This window comes from Fundulus heteroclitus, chromosome 17, assembly GCF_011125445.2.
Source record: "Fundulus heteroclitus isolate FHET01 chromosome 17, MU-UCD_Fhet_4.1, whole genome shotgun sequence".
Classification (NCBI taxonomy): domain Eukaryota; kingdom Metazoa; phylum Chordata; class Actinopteri; order Cyprinodontiformes; family Fundulidae; genus Fundulus; species Fundulus heteroclitus.
In genome coordinates, this window is record NC_046377.1 from 13,342,846 (window position 1) to 13,359,670 (window position 16,825).

General features: G+C 40.2%; 1 protein-coding gene across 1 annotated transcript in view; it reads left to right on the top strand.

Annotated features, from left to right (window-relative positions):
- Nucleotides 1–16,825, top strand: part of exoc4 (exocyst complex component 4) — a gene marked incomplete at its 3' end in the record, with an annotated part of 134,430 nt that overhangs the window by 17,182 nt on the left and 100,423 nt on the right. The window contains 4 exon segments of the mRNA XM_036149141.1: nucleotides 4,398–4,591; nucleotides 7,254–7,363; nucleotides 8,948–9,042; nucleotides 10,643–10,797. Of these exon segments, the coding sequence (XP_036005034.1) occupies nucleotides 4,398–4,591; nucleotides 7,254–7,363; nucleotides 8,948–9,042; nucleotides 10,643–10,797 (554 nt within the window).

The window sequence follows — 16,825 nt, forward strand, 5'->3', positions numbered from 1 at the left end:
AATATTGTTTAAAATAAAAGAGATAATAAATATCAAAGGCCTGCATATTATATATCCCTCTTTGGTCATGCCTTATTTGTCTTATTGTTCAGAAGTATGGGGAAATGCAAATAAAACAATTATTGATAAGTTAAGTTGCAAAAAAAGGCTTATTAATAAGGTGGGATACTGTGAACCAACTGATAAACTCTTCGTTCAAAGCAACACATTAAAATTCAAAGACATTGTTTATATAAAAATACTGGAAATAATGTATAAAGCAGTGAACAAAAGTCTTCCTTCGGGTATTCAGAAATTATTTAAGTTAAGAGAGAATAAATATATTTTGCGAGGTTTGTTTATATTTGAATATGCAAAAGAGAAGAGCAAGATAAAGTCTAGATGTGTTTCAGTTTTTGTTGTGAAACTGTGGAATGAATTGAATGACGATTCAAAGTTATGTCCTTTCTTGGTGAATTTTAAAAGGGCTTTAAAATGTAAAATGATGAAATCCTATGTTATGTAGATTTGAATATTTATATGTGTACTGTAATGAACCTGGTAGGTTGTAAAGGTCGTAAGTATAAAACAGGGTAGGCAAGAATAAGCTTTGCTTTAGCCTATTCCTTTTTTTGGTAAATTGTGGGTTTGTTTGTTTATCGTTGTTTTTTTTTTTTTTACTGTTTCCTGTGTTTAATGTTGAATAATTTACTAGAAAGAAAGAAAGAAAGAAAGAAAGAAAGAAAGAAAGTTTTCAATACAAACGGGTCTAGTTCATATCCAATTCGGTCTAGATAAAACAAAATCCATCCAATTAATTTCAATCCAGCCCAGTTATGTATTGACCGTCAATTCAATCTGCACACAATCCAGCGTGATCTAAGTTATAACACAGTGCAGTCTAATTTAGTTTATAAATGAATAAGTGGTTAAAAAGTTAACCTTCTATCTAAGGCAGCATTTTTAACGCTGGTCCATAAGACACACTAAACGAGGGCTGAATCCTTGCCTACTTATTGCTTTTGTCCTGATTTAAGGAGGAATTTCAGTTTGCAGTTAATCAGACAAACCCCGTTCTTACAAGAAATGTTGACACTGTGTCTAAAATAATACAATATATTTCTTAGTGTCGGTATTGTATGAACATGAACATGGGAAGTGACCCAACACTAAACAAATCCACATTTTCGTCATGACTCATGGCCTTCTCCCTGGGCTACGCTTTACAACGCACATTCAAATATTTTAGAGTGTGAATGAGAGTCACTCTGAAATCTGAGTGAAAACCCTCTCCTGATACCTGCTTGGCTTCTCCTTGCAGATAGATGTATTGTAGTCAGCAAGGTGTAACCACTCCTTACCTGTGAAGACTCAGCGTCATTGTCCACTGCTGCTGGCTTCTGCTCTCCCTGACTCTGCTCTTTCTGTTGTACCAATAAAGGTTTATTTTAAATCCGTGGAAAGCCACAGTGAGCGCAATTTCTACCCAGAAATGTGTTTATTCTCACCATGAACCATATAGCAAGGCATGCAACACAGAGGTAACAATAGGATTGTTGTTAACCGTAGCTTAACATGATATACTGGCCTGAATTAACGAGTCATGACTCAGCTAACATTATCTGCAACAGCATTGCTCAACTTATACAGTTTATTTGGCAAAACATTTTTTTCAAAGTTTTCTGCCTTTGCTGAACATCCTGAAACACACACCGTCTCGTCTCCCGCCTGCCCTGCAAAAACAGAACTAGAAATAAGTAAAATGTTCTTAAAATGAGTGTATTTGTCCTTGATTTGAGCAGGTAAATAAGACTATTTGCCAATGGAATAGGATTTTTGCACTTAAAATAGGAACAATTTATCTCCATTATCTTATTTCAAGTGCAGGATGTCTAATTATCTTATTTTAGGGGTCAAATTACTAATTTCATTGGCAGATAATCCATTTTACCTACTCAAATCAAAGATAAATACACTAACTTTAAGAACATTTTACTTATTTTTAGATCCATTTTTGCAGTGATATGCGATCCAAGGAGTTCGCTTATGGTGCGTTTAAACACGGCTCGGAAAAACATGTTACCATATATAAATACCGGATTAAACAGTGGAAGCGGCTGAAAAAGGTGTGTGTGTCTGTATGTGTGCGTGTGTGTGTGTGTGTGGGGGACGGGGCATGTCCTCCCTGTCCGTTACGCCCACCATAACCAGGGTGTTGGAATTCAGTGGGCATTGACATGAGACGGCTGTCACAAATGTCACTTAAAGCCGTGATTTCCTAAATACAAAATAAAGAGCTGAAAACTTGGAACAGCTTTTCTGTGAAAATGGATTTTCTCGACATCAGCTCACTGAGGTCCATGACTTGTGATGGTGAGGGTTAGGGTTCGTAGTGTTTAAAGTGTAAGTTGCATTAAGCTGACCATTGATCAATTGTTAATAATCCAATAACAAATGTTTTTTTAACCTGGTTAATTTGAGCAAATTGTCATTTATGCATGCATTTACCCTCGTTCCTGTACTGTAGAAGTCTAATAGCCGGGTACAAACATCCTAACCTGTGGGGCTAACGCTCACTGACACGAGCGTTTTTCGCCAGGCTCATGTCTTCAATTAAAATTCAAACGGAGCTCTCTTTGTACTCCGGAACGGCAGCGTTGCATCCCGTGGGTTTGGTCTGTAAAAAGCCAGCCTTCCCTCTTCGCGCCCTTGTTCGCGTTGTATCGCTAAAATCCAGGTGCGCTCGGGTGAAGCCCCACTCGGAGCGGAGAAGCGAGCGATAAAAACCGTCGCTTCTCTCTCTGCAAATTCACTGGAGGGTTCATATTTCTCATTATGCTGACAGGCCTGTTCCCTAATGATGTTAACCAGTCTTCCCTCATCATCCTCCACACACACACACACACACACACACACACACACACACACACACACACAAGCTCTGCAATTTACTGGCACACAATCACACACATATAATTAGACGGAGACACATCTGAGAAGTGTGGACGGTTCACACACACACACACACACTCACACACATACACACGTGCAGATCACATGCAAAGCCTTGCTGGCATACGGAGTTATTACATTTTGCTAAAGGAGACTGATCATGAAGCACATTAACTCATCCACTTGCTAGTCTGAGCCTCATTTGCATCAGCACACACTTGACCCTTGCCCCCCCTGCCCACCATATTCTCCCCTCGCTCCCTCCTTCTCTATCGCTCTGCTAACCGTTCCCTCCTGGCCCGTCCTGACCTTGCAGATATACTTTTTTTTTTTTTTTTTTTTTTTTTTTGCAGCTAGATCATCTGGCTCTTTGTTCATTTAACGCACACAGATCCTCATTAACACACGGTTACAAATAGGAACATTTTAGTCATTGCCAGGGAATTTGATAAACTAAGACACCATAGCTGCTGCTACTTTGTAAATGGAGAGAAAAAAAAATATGGGCAGGGAAAAACAATAATGAATTAATCTTGAAAATGCAGGGCATGACTTAGGAGCAGATGAGGAATGAGCTTTTATGCATCACATATATTATGGAAATTAGGAGGCTGGATACAGAAAAACCCGGTTCTATTAATAAAAACATAATGCTTATTAATCCATACAACTTTTTTTTCCCCCTCTAATGATTATAAGCTCATGCCTGCCACTGCGGTTGTCCCCGTTCATATAAGCTTTATTACTGAAATTCTTGGAGTAAAACAAAAGTCTTTTTTAACTCAACACACTTTAGGTATGTACCGGTAGTGCCTTGCAAAAAGCGCCCCTGAGCCAATGCTCACTGAAGTTTTTGCTTGTTCTTCTTTGCAGAATAGCTCAGGCAGATCAGATGGAGACAGTTTGTGAGCATCGTTTTTTTTTTTTTTTAAATCTCTCCACAGATTTTCAATTGGACAAGGGTTTGGACTTTGACTAAGCCATTTTAACAGTGGAATATAATTTGATTTAAACCATTTTATAAAAGCTCTGCCTGTATATTTAGGGTTGCTGTGCAGCTGGCCAACAAACTACTGCTCCATTCTCAAGTCTTTTGCTGGGCTTCTTCCAAGATTGCCCTGTATTTTAGCTCCATTAATCTTCCCATCAGCTCTGATCAGGTTTCTTGCCCCAGCTGAAGAAAAAGATCCTCATGGCATGTTTCACTGTGGGGATTGTATTTTCAAGTTTTTCATCAGTAATAAAATCCACCCAAGCCATGGCTCTCTGCAGCTCCTCCAGAGTTACCATCACTTTAATGTAAGGTGACTACTGAAGGTATTTGGTTGCCCTGAGTTTTTTTTTGGGGTACCAGGAAGAATAAAGAGGGGCGGTTATTTGTAGCTCGTTCAGTAATCCTTCTTTTGTTTGCAGACAGTTTATGAAGGGCAGCAAAAGATAACACCCTCTTGGCTTGTTGTTTGCAGGTGACAGCGGTGGAGTCCCTGGAAGGCAACTTGTTTCAGGTTGAAGGGCTTGGAGATCTTCGCCTGGAGCTGAAAAACAAGAAGCTGAACATCCACTTGGTGCTCATTGACGAGCTGCACCGGCACCTCTACATCAAGTCCACAAGTCGCCTGGGACACAAGAACAAGGACAAAAACGCTGCTCGACTTCCAGGGTAAGGGGGGATTTCGGCTACACTGCAAAAACGGAACTAAAAATAAGTAAAATGTTCCTAAAATGAGCGTATTTGTCCTTGATTTGAGCAGGTAAATAAGCTGATTTGCCAATGGAATTAGAATTTTGCACTTAAAATAGGAACAGCTCATCCCCATCGTCTTATTTAAAGTGCAGTCTATCTAATTATCTTATTTTAGGGGTCAAAATACTCATTCCATTGGCAGATAATCTTATTTACCTGCTCAAATCAAGGACAAATACACTAGCTATAAGAACATTTTACTTATTTTTAGATCTGTTTTGCAGTGTACACTATATTAACACATGGTGTCTTACTATTTTTTTTTTTTTATTAAAATGATTTGAAGTCTAATTTTGTCATTTGATAAAAGTTCATGTTGGCTTCAAAATGTCTGAACTGATACTTCTGTGAGGCTCTACAAAGTACAATAAAATATTTGTTTTATTGTTTTTTTTTTTTTTTTACTTTCAGGGTGTATTCCACATGTTATTTCATCGTTTTTTCACCATTGTGCTGTGAAGAGAATCACCTGAATCAACTTTTTTCTCAAGAACAGTGATAGGGCGTTTAGTTTAGGCCAGAATGGGTATTTGTTCTAAGAACAGCTGAGAAGCCTACTGTCCATAAATGATTTCATGTTTTGTCCGCCGTGTTCGTTCATACTGACAGAAATAGCATCCTTCTTGTGTTCCTGACAGTGATTGTTTAAATGGTTCCGACAGCCGCTTCGAGGTTAACTGCGATCTAAAGGCCAGTTTCTAACTTTCTTTCCCGCCGCTGTCTAGCCTATTAGCCATAATGCGCCCCCACAGGCTGTGAACACCCATTTATTGCTTTAGTGTTCCATGGGAAGCATTCATTTAAAGTGCTGTTTGCGCTTTTACATGTGTGTATCTGTGGGGTTGCAATAATTACAGTGGCAGTGGGTTGGTGAAACACAATGATTTATTAATAAGGGTCAGCTAGTGACAGGTCCTGGCCCTCCTGTATTGGGCCGCCTCTAACAACACACCAGCCTCCATGCAGCCCACTCACTTAAAAGGCACACGGTGTTTATGCTGCCTAACTTAACAGAGCCTGGATTTGATTGCCACCTCCAGCTTGATAAATGGCTCATTGGAAAGCAGCACCATCCTTACCAGGCAGAGACGCGAGGAGTTTTATTCTAACTGGAGATTGTTTCTGTTTACACAAGGGAAGGTTTTGTTTCCCCCCCCCAAATTTTGTTTTAAGTCTCCTTCCCAGTTCCATTAGGTTTTTGTTTTAGATGCCATCATTTCACCACAAACGCCATCTCTATGCACTTCACAGGACAGCAGATCCAGTTCATATACACAAACAATTCAAATCCATCCCAAATCCGTACCATTCAGTCATAAGTCAGATTTTCAGATCAAACTCCTTGTTGTTTACTTCAATCCAAAGTGTAGTATGATGCAGTCAAAATCAGGGGATAATTTAACGCTAATTGGTGAAAGTAATCTGTCTAAAGAGGTCAATTTAATTACATCTAGCAGTTCACATTGCAGCAATTCCTCACCCTAAGCAGGCATGTTGTGATGTTGAAAATGAAGCACTCCTGTTTAGCTTGACGAAGATGCCAGGAGAACCAGCCTTGATCTGAGTGGCCATCTGCTGTGGCTGGCTGGGGGTTGACAGAACAGAAAAGAGACAGAAAATGGGGGGGGAAAAAAAAGAACACAAAAGCACTTTACCTGGAATACTTTATACAGAAAGGAAAATGGCCTGAAAAATTGGCAGTATTGATGCAATGTCCTCAATGATTCTGTAGGAAAGAGACTCTACTAAACACAGAACTACCGGGTCAGAAGCACTTTTTAGGGAATGGAAAACAAAGAGAATTGATCTAGTCATCAGGCAGCAATAGCTCCATCACTAGTCCTGTTGCTTAAAGAGAGACAACTTAACACCGGGGGAATTAAACCAGGAGTATCTATAGTAAAAAGAAACAAATAAATTACACAAACGGCAGTAATTGCTGTGTCGTTGACTCTGTGCAGGACATAGAGACAGCTAAACACTTTCTATGGGAATAAATAGCAAAGATATTACAGTTGCTGGTGAAGATTCTCAGTCATCCAGGTCATGGTCATTCCAAAAGAAGGTAAAAAACAAAGCAACTGGACTTGTTTTCCGTAGAAACTACGGAAAACAAGTCCAGTTACTTGTTTTCCGTAGAAACTACGGAAAACAAGTAACTGGACTTGTTTTCCGTAGAAACTACGGAAAACAAGTCCAGTTACTTGTTTTCCGTAGAAACTACGGAAAACAAGTCCAGTTACTTGTTTTCCGTAGAAACTACGGAAAACAAGTCCAGTTACTTGTTTTCCGTAGAAACTACGGAAAACAAGTCCAGTTGCTTTGTTTTTTACCTTCTTTTGGGATATTACAGTTATCGCCCTGTTAGTGGCCTAGTTCATTAAGGAGACGCAGATCCACACTGAACCAGGAGTGCTTACTAACAAACGACTCAAGACGGTACACAAAACGGGGAAAAAAAAAGTTACTGGCAGAAATTATTGCGACTAAAGCCAAACAGACAAAACGGGTCAGTATGTTCTCCAACAGCCTTGGCCTAAAGCAACATAGATTATTTACTGTGTTCATCTTTTCTCAGGTCCTTGACCAAAGACACGTCTCCGATGTCCGTTTTGGAAGTGAGCGGCCTGTCAACGCCACGCAAGCTTTTGGATTCTTCACAGTTCAGCACCCCTGGATCCAGCAGTGGTAGATGTTTTCTTAGAGCATATTAGTCTGATACACAGGCCGAGAAAAGTAAAACATTTAACAGTATGATTGTCTTTTTAGCCTGCTCTCATCTGGGAAACACTATTTAACGATGCATATTAACAGTTAATATAATTGAAAGACAATGTAGATCTGGCAGCTGTGTTTTCAATATATATTTTTTTAATATGAGGCTATAACTCTAGCTTACATTAATTTGCATGACAAACCCCATATTAAATGCCATAAAACACATCCACGCAAAGTTTGCACAAAGACAAACACACACATTTCCTTTTGCAGCACATGTCATAACATCTTCAGCTAGGATCATAATATACATCTCCTTTTCTAACAATATAATCATCCCCCCCCCCCCACCCCCCCCTACATGTACCATTAGTCACCCAGTGTCTCTGCGTTCACAGCAGGAGAGCTCCGTCTATTAGGCTCAAACGGGTAGAAGCTGCGAGTACAGAACCCTGGCTGTGTTCAGAAATGTATGAGGTCTCTCGCGCTGGTAGGGGCGTACAGTCGGCACCACATTTCTTCCAGGCAAAGCACCGAGGAACACAAACAAGAAGATAATGAAAAAAGTTAATCCAGCAATATCTTGGCATTCCCTGGGTGTTTCAGAGTTTTTATATAAAGGCTGGTACTTTTTTTTTTTTTTTTTTTTTTCCACCACCCACTCTTGGCATTGGAAGTTAACGACTCACTGGTTTTAGCTCGGTGGATACCAAGCAGGTTTTTGCGCAGTATTAAACATTCCTATATACTTATATTGTTTCTGTTTTAATAGATAGTGAAATAGCAGTTTTTTTTCTATGATTTTTTCTTGTTTCCATCTCTAACTCCCACCTTCTGTCATGGCCTCTCCTGCTCATTGGTAAACGCCTCGCAGGCCATGACCTCAAATGAGTAAACACACAAACGTATGAATTGCTCCTAATGTTTGATAAAGTAAAAGCCCAACCACAGTTTTTCCCCCCTCACATTACCCAAGCTGAACTCTGACAATTAGCCGCCACCGGGCGTTAAGTGCCTATATACCACCATGTTAACAACTGCGGTCACGACACAGCAACCGGCTTCCATCAGAGGCCTGGCTTTCCATTTTGTCTAATAGCATTAGAGCTACTCATTTGTACATAGTAATTGTCATAATTATTACACAAGCCGTAGTTGGAATGGGTAAAAAGAGGAAATACACCCAAAGTCCATTAACTTGCTATAAACATTAACTCTCCTAACGTGCTTTGATGGGGAATTGGGAGGCCCCATCTAATGGAAATTAGAGCATCACTCGATACTGCCATTCTCAATTTAGCTGCTAATGTGGCTAACTCAGCTGCTGAGAGGGGGGGTGTCGGAGTTTTGGGGGAGGGAGGGGGGATGCAGGTGTGTATGCTTAAAATATAAGGAACTAAGTATACTAAAAATATACTACAAGTAATTATTTGTGTTGGTGCATGTTAAAATATTGAAAGGAAATAATAGAACTGTAGTAGTGAAAATGACATCATAGGGATTGTTTGTTTATCTGTTTAAATTTACAATTGTTTTCTTTAATTATTATCTTAGTGCGTGAGCTGCAACAAGATATTCGGGATCATGCAGATCTCTCTGAGGTGGATCCAGAGGAAAACAGTGCTGAGTTCATGGGAATACTCATCAAGGTATGAATGCCTGATTAAAATTTTTTTTATCAATCAATCAATATTCAAATGTGAGGCAAGTCTGCAAAAACACAAAAACAGCAAACTGGAAATACCAATCGTGAATGTATTTATACGTCTTAGAGTATTACACATTTAGTACCGGAGTGTAATTAATGGAAGAAATATAGTCTCATTAATTTACAGCACTGCATTTTATCCTGTTCAATTATGTATTTTTTTTCCTTTTTCTTTTTTACTTTAAATTTGCCAGCAAAAAATTTTACCTGCAAAAATTTGCCTCCAAAAATTCAGCTGCAGAAATTTGCCTGCAAATGTTTAGACCTTTTGGTGACTCCAGCCAAAGCAATCAACACTTGATCGAGTCGAGCAGCTTTTAGCCAATGAAATTACGCTGATTTGATCACGTGACACACAAGTGTGTTGGGTGTATTTCGGGCAGCGGTCTCTTAACAGTTAGCCACTCACCAGCTAAATGTTAAGAGACTAACCTCTACAGCCCAATGCACTGGTGTGTCATGTGATCAAATGATTGGCTAAAAGCCACTCGATTCGATCTAGTCTATTGCGTTGGCTCGAGTCACCAGAAAGTCAACCCATTGAAGTTGAATTCTTGCAGGGGAATTTTTTTTGCTGGCGGATTTAAAGTGACACATTTTTTTTTTTTTTAAAGATCACATACATAATTTCACAGGATGAAAATTCAGTGTTATAAATTCAATGTCTTAAAAAAAAACGTCTGATTCTAATGATTCTATATTATTTTCATAGTAATTCAGTGGGATTTAATGTGATAGGACAACAGAAAGTAGCACAGAATTGTAGAGTAAAAAGAAAATGGTAAACTGTTCTGAAAAGCTGTTTGGAGGACTAATAGTGTCCATACACGGGGCCGTAGGCTCTACTTGCACATGTGTGTAATGCTTTATTTATTTTTTATTTTTTTTAGACCACATTAGTTAAGAGGCATCATTGTTAAGAGTGATGAGCAGACAGGGCAGGGATAAAGTTTTGGGGACATTTAAAGCGGCGTTTGGATATAAAATAGATGTCCCAAGCTTTGAGCGTCTCATTCAGCACTATTCAGGCCAACATCTTAAAAAAAAAAGAACATGTAAACAAGAGGCTGATGGTCACTCTAGAGCAGCAGAGATCCACAGCTCAAGTGGGAGAAACTGTTCATAGGAAAACTGTTGATCGAATAAAAGAAATTTATGAAAGGAAATCTAAGATTGCATGTTACCCTGAAGTATGGCAGTCCTATCATCATGCTGTGGGGATGCTGTTGCACTGTTTATACAGAGAACGTGGCTTCTGATGGAAACTTATTTATGGGTATCAGAGTAAAGGGAACCGAATATAAGTTTACACCTCAATTTTCACATTTTTAGTGTGACACTTTAAAAACTGCACAATTTTTCCTTCAACGTTAATGTTATGTCCTACTGTGAAGTTCCAGTCTATCACATAAAATCCCTATTAAATGCATTGATGATGTAAACGTGACAGCGGTCAAGAGGTTTAAGAACAACAGTTTCTTGTGGTTGCATTATATTATGCATTGATTTGCCTTCAACGTTTTTTTGGTGGTTTTCTGCAGGCTCTTGCCAAACTGAAGAAGCTTCCCGATACCACTAAAGCCATAATGGAGCGCCTGGAGCCTGAACTGAAACAGATCGTCAAGAGATCCACCACACAGATAGCGGATCATGCTTACCAGAGAGGAGAAAACCTGGCCCAGGAGAGCCAGCCAAGGTACAGCAGAGTCAAAGGACCCCCGACCCCCATCTTTAAAAGGAATTCGCTTCATTTGAAAAAAAGGACGATTAAAGTTTAAACAAACGCCTCATCTTTTAGAATTAGTCTAAATTGAGACTTTTTTTAAAAATGATTTTAATGGTTTCATTGATTCCCTAACCCTCTTAAAGAGGAAGATAAAAGCACTTTTATCATAGGACCCACTTCAAAAACATAAGAATATTAAGTTCAATTTAAAAAATTGATTATCAACAGCAGCTTACTGCTGTGGTATTATCTCTGAAAAATATCTTAATAAAGCTGCCGCTTGTATCCCCAGCAGAGTTATATCTGTATAAGAGTTTTATTAAGCTGCCTGTTTGCTTATTATTTTTGAAACCATAGAATTCCCATCAGGACCTGTTTCCCAGTGTTATTAAATAAAAGACGGCCTCCGTGTCCATTGATTGGAGGAGTCGAGGATTGCCTTTCTCCCTGCAGGTTCCTGGTTAAACACTGGAGTTGATTATCATATCAATATGCCGACTGCCATGGGTCTTTTAGACATATTTACAGCTGACTGTAAAGGCAGAGCCAAACCTGGTTTGAATGCGGTCTCAGAGTGCTCGCAGTCAGACAGCCAACCAGGTGTGACGCACAGGAGAGCCAGGCGCTGCGCAGACAGCCAGGCCCCAGACCATGAAAACAAACACCGGGCCGCTTTAAACAAAGACACGTCATGGTTAAACACACCCGCGCACACAAACTAGCAGCCGTACACCCGACTTTATAGGATGGGCGCATTTTAAAAGCAGTCACGTTAGCCGCTGCAGACGAACACATGCAGCGTGCGGTCCTAAGAAGCCGAGGTCTCAGCCCACTGATCCCGAACCGTTTAAGAGCAACGTCTTGTTTTCTGTCAGGGATGTTCTCGCCAGCCAGCCGTCTGCTTTGTTTCTCCCGCCGCCGGCCCGAATCTCATTTGACCCGGGTGTAATAGGCCGCCGTGTAGCTCGTTTCGGGTCCTCCGCCCCGGCAGATTGTTTCTGAATTTGCCTGCGTGTGGACGTCTGCGAGCACTTAACACTTTGTGGGTTTGTGTCTGTGTTTTTTATTTGAACGCATGTACTGCTAGTTCTCTCCGTGTTCACTTCAATTTAGTCAATGCCTGTTGCCATGGAAACCCCACCTGATGTAGCACTCGTCGGGAACAATGGTCTTGAATATTGCACACTATATTTTATAGCACTGCAGACCAGCAGGCAACACTTAAACTCTTTATTGCTTAAACGGCAGTGTGTAACTTCCTTTTGGTTATTCTCATTCAACCCCTTAGAAATCCAGCTCCTGTTTCTACGTCTTGTATTTTTCGATGGCGCTCTCTACAATTTCCCAGCATGAATCACTACAATACACCGCCTTCAATATATTTCATTGGGATTGTACGTGAGAGGTCGGCACAAAGGTAGAGCAAATAGGTCCAACGGAAGGAAAACTAGTATTTGGTCGAGCTTCCTCTGCAGCCACAGCTACATGTCGTTTGTAGTTTTTACACATCTAGCGACGAGAACATTAGTTTTGAACCTCCGCACGGATCTCAAGTCCTTTCTTTGGCTCCGATTGTCATGTTTGGAGTTTGTGTGCCGTAGGTAGCGAGCAGCCGACTGAAGCGGAATGAGCACTTTAATAAATCGATTGCCTCTGAAACCTGACAGAAACGAGGTGAAGGGCAGCATGGATTTAGGAAAACAGAGCATTCAAAGGAACACAGGAAGTGAGAAGAGAAATATGGGAACTGGAGCATGGGCTGGGGAACAACCGGAGGAACTGACGGAGAACTGATTGAACTGAGGAGCGTATGTGCCGGGGCAGTGATCAGTGAACACGAAGCGGGCTGTCGATTCATAACGGGCTTCAGCTTTGGAGGAAGGCAAGTAAAACCGAGGAGATTAGGCCAGGAAATGACACCAGCTGAGTTCACAAGAGCCATGGGGGAACCAAACGAGGCACAAAAGATCACAGCCTGATCACCAAGCAGAAGAATGACTAGAAATGTAGCACCAAAAGTGACCAAAAAGCTCTGAAACATCTATTTAAAAAATGAGGGTGTTAAATATTAACTCAGACAGGATTACATAATTAAACCTAAAGTTTAGATGCAGAACAAAATAATGCAATAAAGCAGTGTTACCCATCAGGGATGATGCGTTCAGGAGAATGGTTATCACCACATGCAGTGTTTTACATCTAGGCCAAAGATTTTAACTTTCCACCTTATCCTTCATATAACTTGTTGCGAACTGTAAACGTGACTTCTTAGAGCTTTTTTCTGGATTTTACTAGATTCATTTACTAGGTTTCATTTAAGTGTATCAAACAAAGGGTCTGAATACAAATGCCTGCCATAAAATTTGGATTTTGATTGCATATAAATGCACATTTCAGGATTATTAGCTGCTTTGTGTTGGTTTGAAACTTAAAATTGAATAAGTTTCATAAACTTTGATAAGTATTTATTGTTGTAACGTGACAAAATGTATAATAAAAGTTTGAGGCATGTGGATATTTTTGTAAGCCACTGTGTTCAGTAAGACATGTCTTTATATCTTCAGTTTATTAGCGTTTCCATTGTTAAAATATATCAAAACCCTTTAAAGGATTGATTATTTATATTTATATATATATATATATATATATATATATATATATATATATATATATATATAAAAATAAAAAAAGAAGAAAACTCTCGATGATGGAAACCCTTTTTGTCCGAATGCAACGTGCGTGTATATTCCCTTCCCCGTTCAGTCTGAGGTTCTATTGAGTGATCATGATGGGTTGAAATAAAAGTCAAAGTAATTTTACGGCCAATTCAAAACCGGGACTTGCACGTTGCACAGGAGATGGATTACTCGTCATTTCGGTGTTTTCCACCTGTTCAGCAGGGAAGTCACTGGAAATATTGCTGTTGAAAAATCTGCGCGCGTGACATCCGTTCTTGCCCGACAGCATCACGACCCGGCGCTCTTGATATTTCACAAGCGTTCGCTCGGCGCGCACGAACCCTATTTACAGTAATTTAATGATCTTTGACTGACACTCAGTCTAATGATAATCTAATTTTTATGCCGCTGTTGTCCTTCTCCAATGAGTCACGCGCTTTCCCGCTGCTGGCCAGTTAGTCAGGGACTCGCGGCTATTTCTCTCGACGGCTCCTGAGCGACCGGTGTCAGCTTCGATCCTGAGAGGAAATGAGACGAGGGGTCTCAAGGAACAGACGGTATGGATTAGGATGGCCTCCGCTGGGAGATAATGAGGAGGACTGGGTTGTCTACACTTCAGTGTTTGTCTGGAGATGTGAGTGATAGAGCTGAATGTGGAGGACGTGGGTGGCAAGGTATTGGCAAAAGGTGGCAAGGTCAAATTCCCAAGCTGGGCATCAGTGTCTTCACCTCTCCTGGGCATGTTACCAAATTTTTTTTTCACTCTTTGTCAGTTGATCTATTTGTGCTTTCTTCCAAATACTTTATATTTTCTTGGAGAAGTGCTTAGGCTCTTTAAAGTTTTGAACTTTTTGCAATGTTGTCGTCTCAAACAATTATGCATTTGATCAGGATTTCTGTGTTCAGCCGAGGCATAATAATACAAAGCTGTGAAATGAAAGAACAAATAGACCTGGTTTTCAGTAGCATTTGCTAATAAAACATGCACTTGTATCCAGACCACATAATGTGGAATAAAATCCAGTGCAAGCAATTGCATTTAGAAGTCACCTAATAAGTTGACGGAGTTCACACCAACATCAGGGAACAAACAGCATCATGAAGACAAAGGAACACAGGAGACAAGCAAAGAAGTTTAAATCAGAGTTGGATAATAAAACAATATCTCAAGCTACTAAGACAAATTACAAGGAGAGCACTGATCTGTGAAGAAGCCCATGGCAAATCTGGAGGAGTTGCAGAGATTCACGGCTCTGGAAAACGGAGCTTGGGTGAAGGTTCACGTTTTAACGGGACATCAATGGTAAACATTCAGTCTTGAGGAACAATTATATGCAAGAATGGCTCGATCAAAGTAAATACCTAAATATAAGGAAGAATGTATGGCGAGACTTTAAGATTGCTGTTCGTGGACGCTCCCCATGCACTCTGGGGGTCAACTAATTTGCAAAAAGGAATAGTCAACAGTTTCGAGGTTTTGGGGGTTTGCAGAAGTTGCAGTGAAAAGGTGGCCGAATGCTAAAGCACAACGGACTTCTAAATTTAATTTATAGAAAGTTTTGAAAAGTACTTATCATTTTCCAACCTCCTCAGGAGTACTTTGTGTTTGTTTATCACATCAAATTCCAATAAAATGCAAAGAAGTCTGGGGTTATAATATGACAAAGAGTAAATAAGGGGTTATACTTACTTTTTGCGAGGCGCTGTATATAGGCATGTACGGCATACAAATAAGTCCCACAGTCTGCTCCATGGGTTTTTTGGGCTTTGGGCATAGATTGACCTTCTCGGAGAGCCGTTTGCTCTGTTATTTCCTAACCCACAGCATTTTTTTTTCTTCTTCTTCTTCCTCGCTGTACTTCTGAATAATGATGCCGGTCTTTGTTTTTTTTTTTTATATTATTGATACATTTTAGCTGTCACCCCCTCAGAAAAAGCTGGCCTGAAGCAAGGCAACAAAGTTCTGGTTATGGCAGAATACGGCAGGTTATGTTGATGCGGGGGGGAACTACTTCAGAAGGACGGATCCAAGGCTTTATGACGAAACGCCCGTGAGACGGTCCAGCAGATAGCAGCAAGGTGCAAGATCCAAGCGGGGACAAATCACGCTCTGAGCCATCGCCAAGTGGCAGGGAAAGCGCACAGAAGTAACTTTGCCAAGCGTGCTTTACGAGGCTGCGCCTCCCGACGGATTACTTTGTTGAAAGGTGCCTGAGAACAACAGAGCTCCTAATCCTACGGGGACTTCACAGCTACTTTGTAACTTACCCGACATGTCGGCAGCGGGGATGGAGCAGCGCAGGGCTGCTGCGGTGCACATGGCAACCGCGGGTCACAGGTACGGCAGGAAAAAGGAGGATGTGAAGACTGCGGATGTAGAAGGTGGAGGCTACAGCGGTAACATTGGGGCGTGGATCATTTAACCTTTATGTCAAACTCTACGTATAACACCTGAGGTCAGGCTGTAGTCCAGGGGTGTCAAACATACGGCCTGCGGGCCGGATCCGGCCTGCCGAACAATTTAGTCCGGCCCTGTGGCTAAATGCATTATATTATTATTTTTTCCAGTGTCCTGTCTGGCAATGTGGCAATAAGATGCCACAAAGAGCTCATCAGATTTGACTTTCACAAGTGGACAAGATAAAAGGAAGAGAATGATAAAACAATTATTGAAAAAAACATGTACTTTGTTTAATTGAAAATATGCAGTTCCTATATTGTCCACGAGGGGCGCTGTGTTTTAATTAGCAGATTAAGCTTCAAGTGTGGAAAAATTCAAATCATTTCTTAATTTTTAACTGTTTGATGTATTTTGTCATGCAAGACAGTGTTTTTAAGTTCCAAAAAATGTGAATAAATGTTTTTTCAACATTGTATAATCACTGTGATCAGTTCTTATGCATAATGCACAACTAAATGTTTAACTGAGTAAAAGTATTGTTGAAATTGCACATACTTTTCTTAAAAACGCTGAGGTTATTCATAATATATTGTGTAAAAGTGAAATTAACTTAATATAAAAATCAACAACAAGTCCACATTTATTAGTTCTATTTAATCTTGCAATGAGTTTACTCGTGTGGCCCTCTTGAGATCAGATTAAGCTGTATGCGGCCCCTCAACCAAAATGAGTTTGACACCCCTGCTGTAGTCGAATCTCAGATACTAAGGCACACCAGTTATTCTGTTATTGTTATAATTAAGAAACTGACAGCAATTTAGTTCCAAACATTTAATAGATGTGCTACCAGTTGGGGGAAAAAAAAAAGATTAATACGACAAAAATCTCAACAAAAAGACTTGACGGTAGTGTCATTATT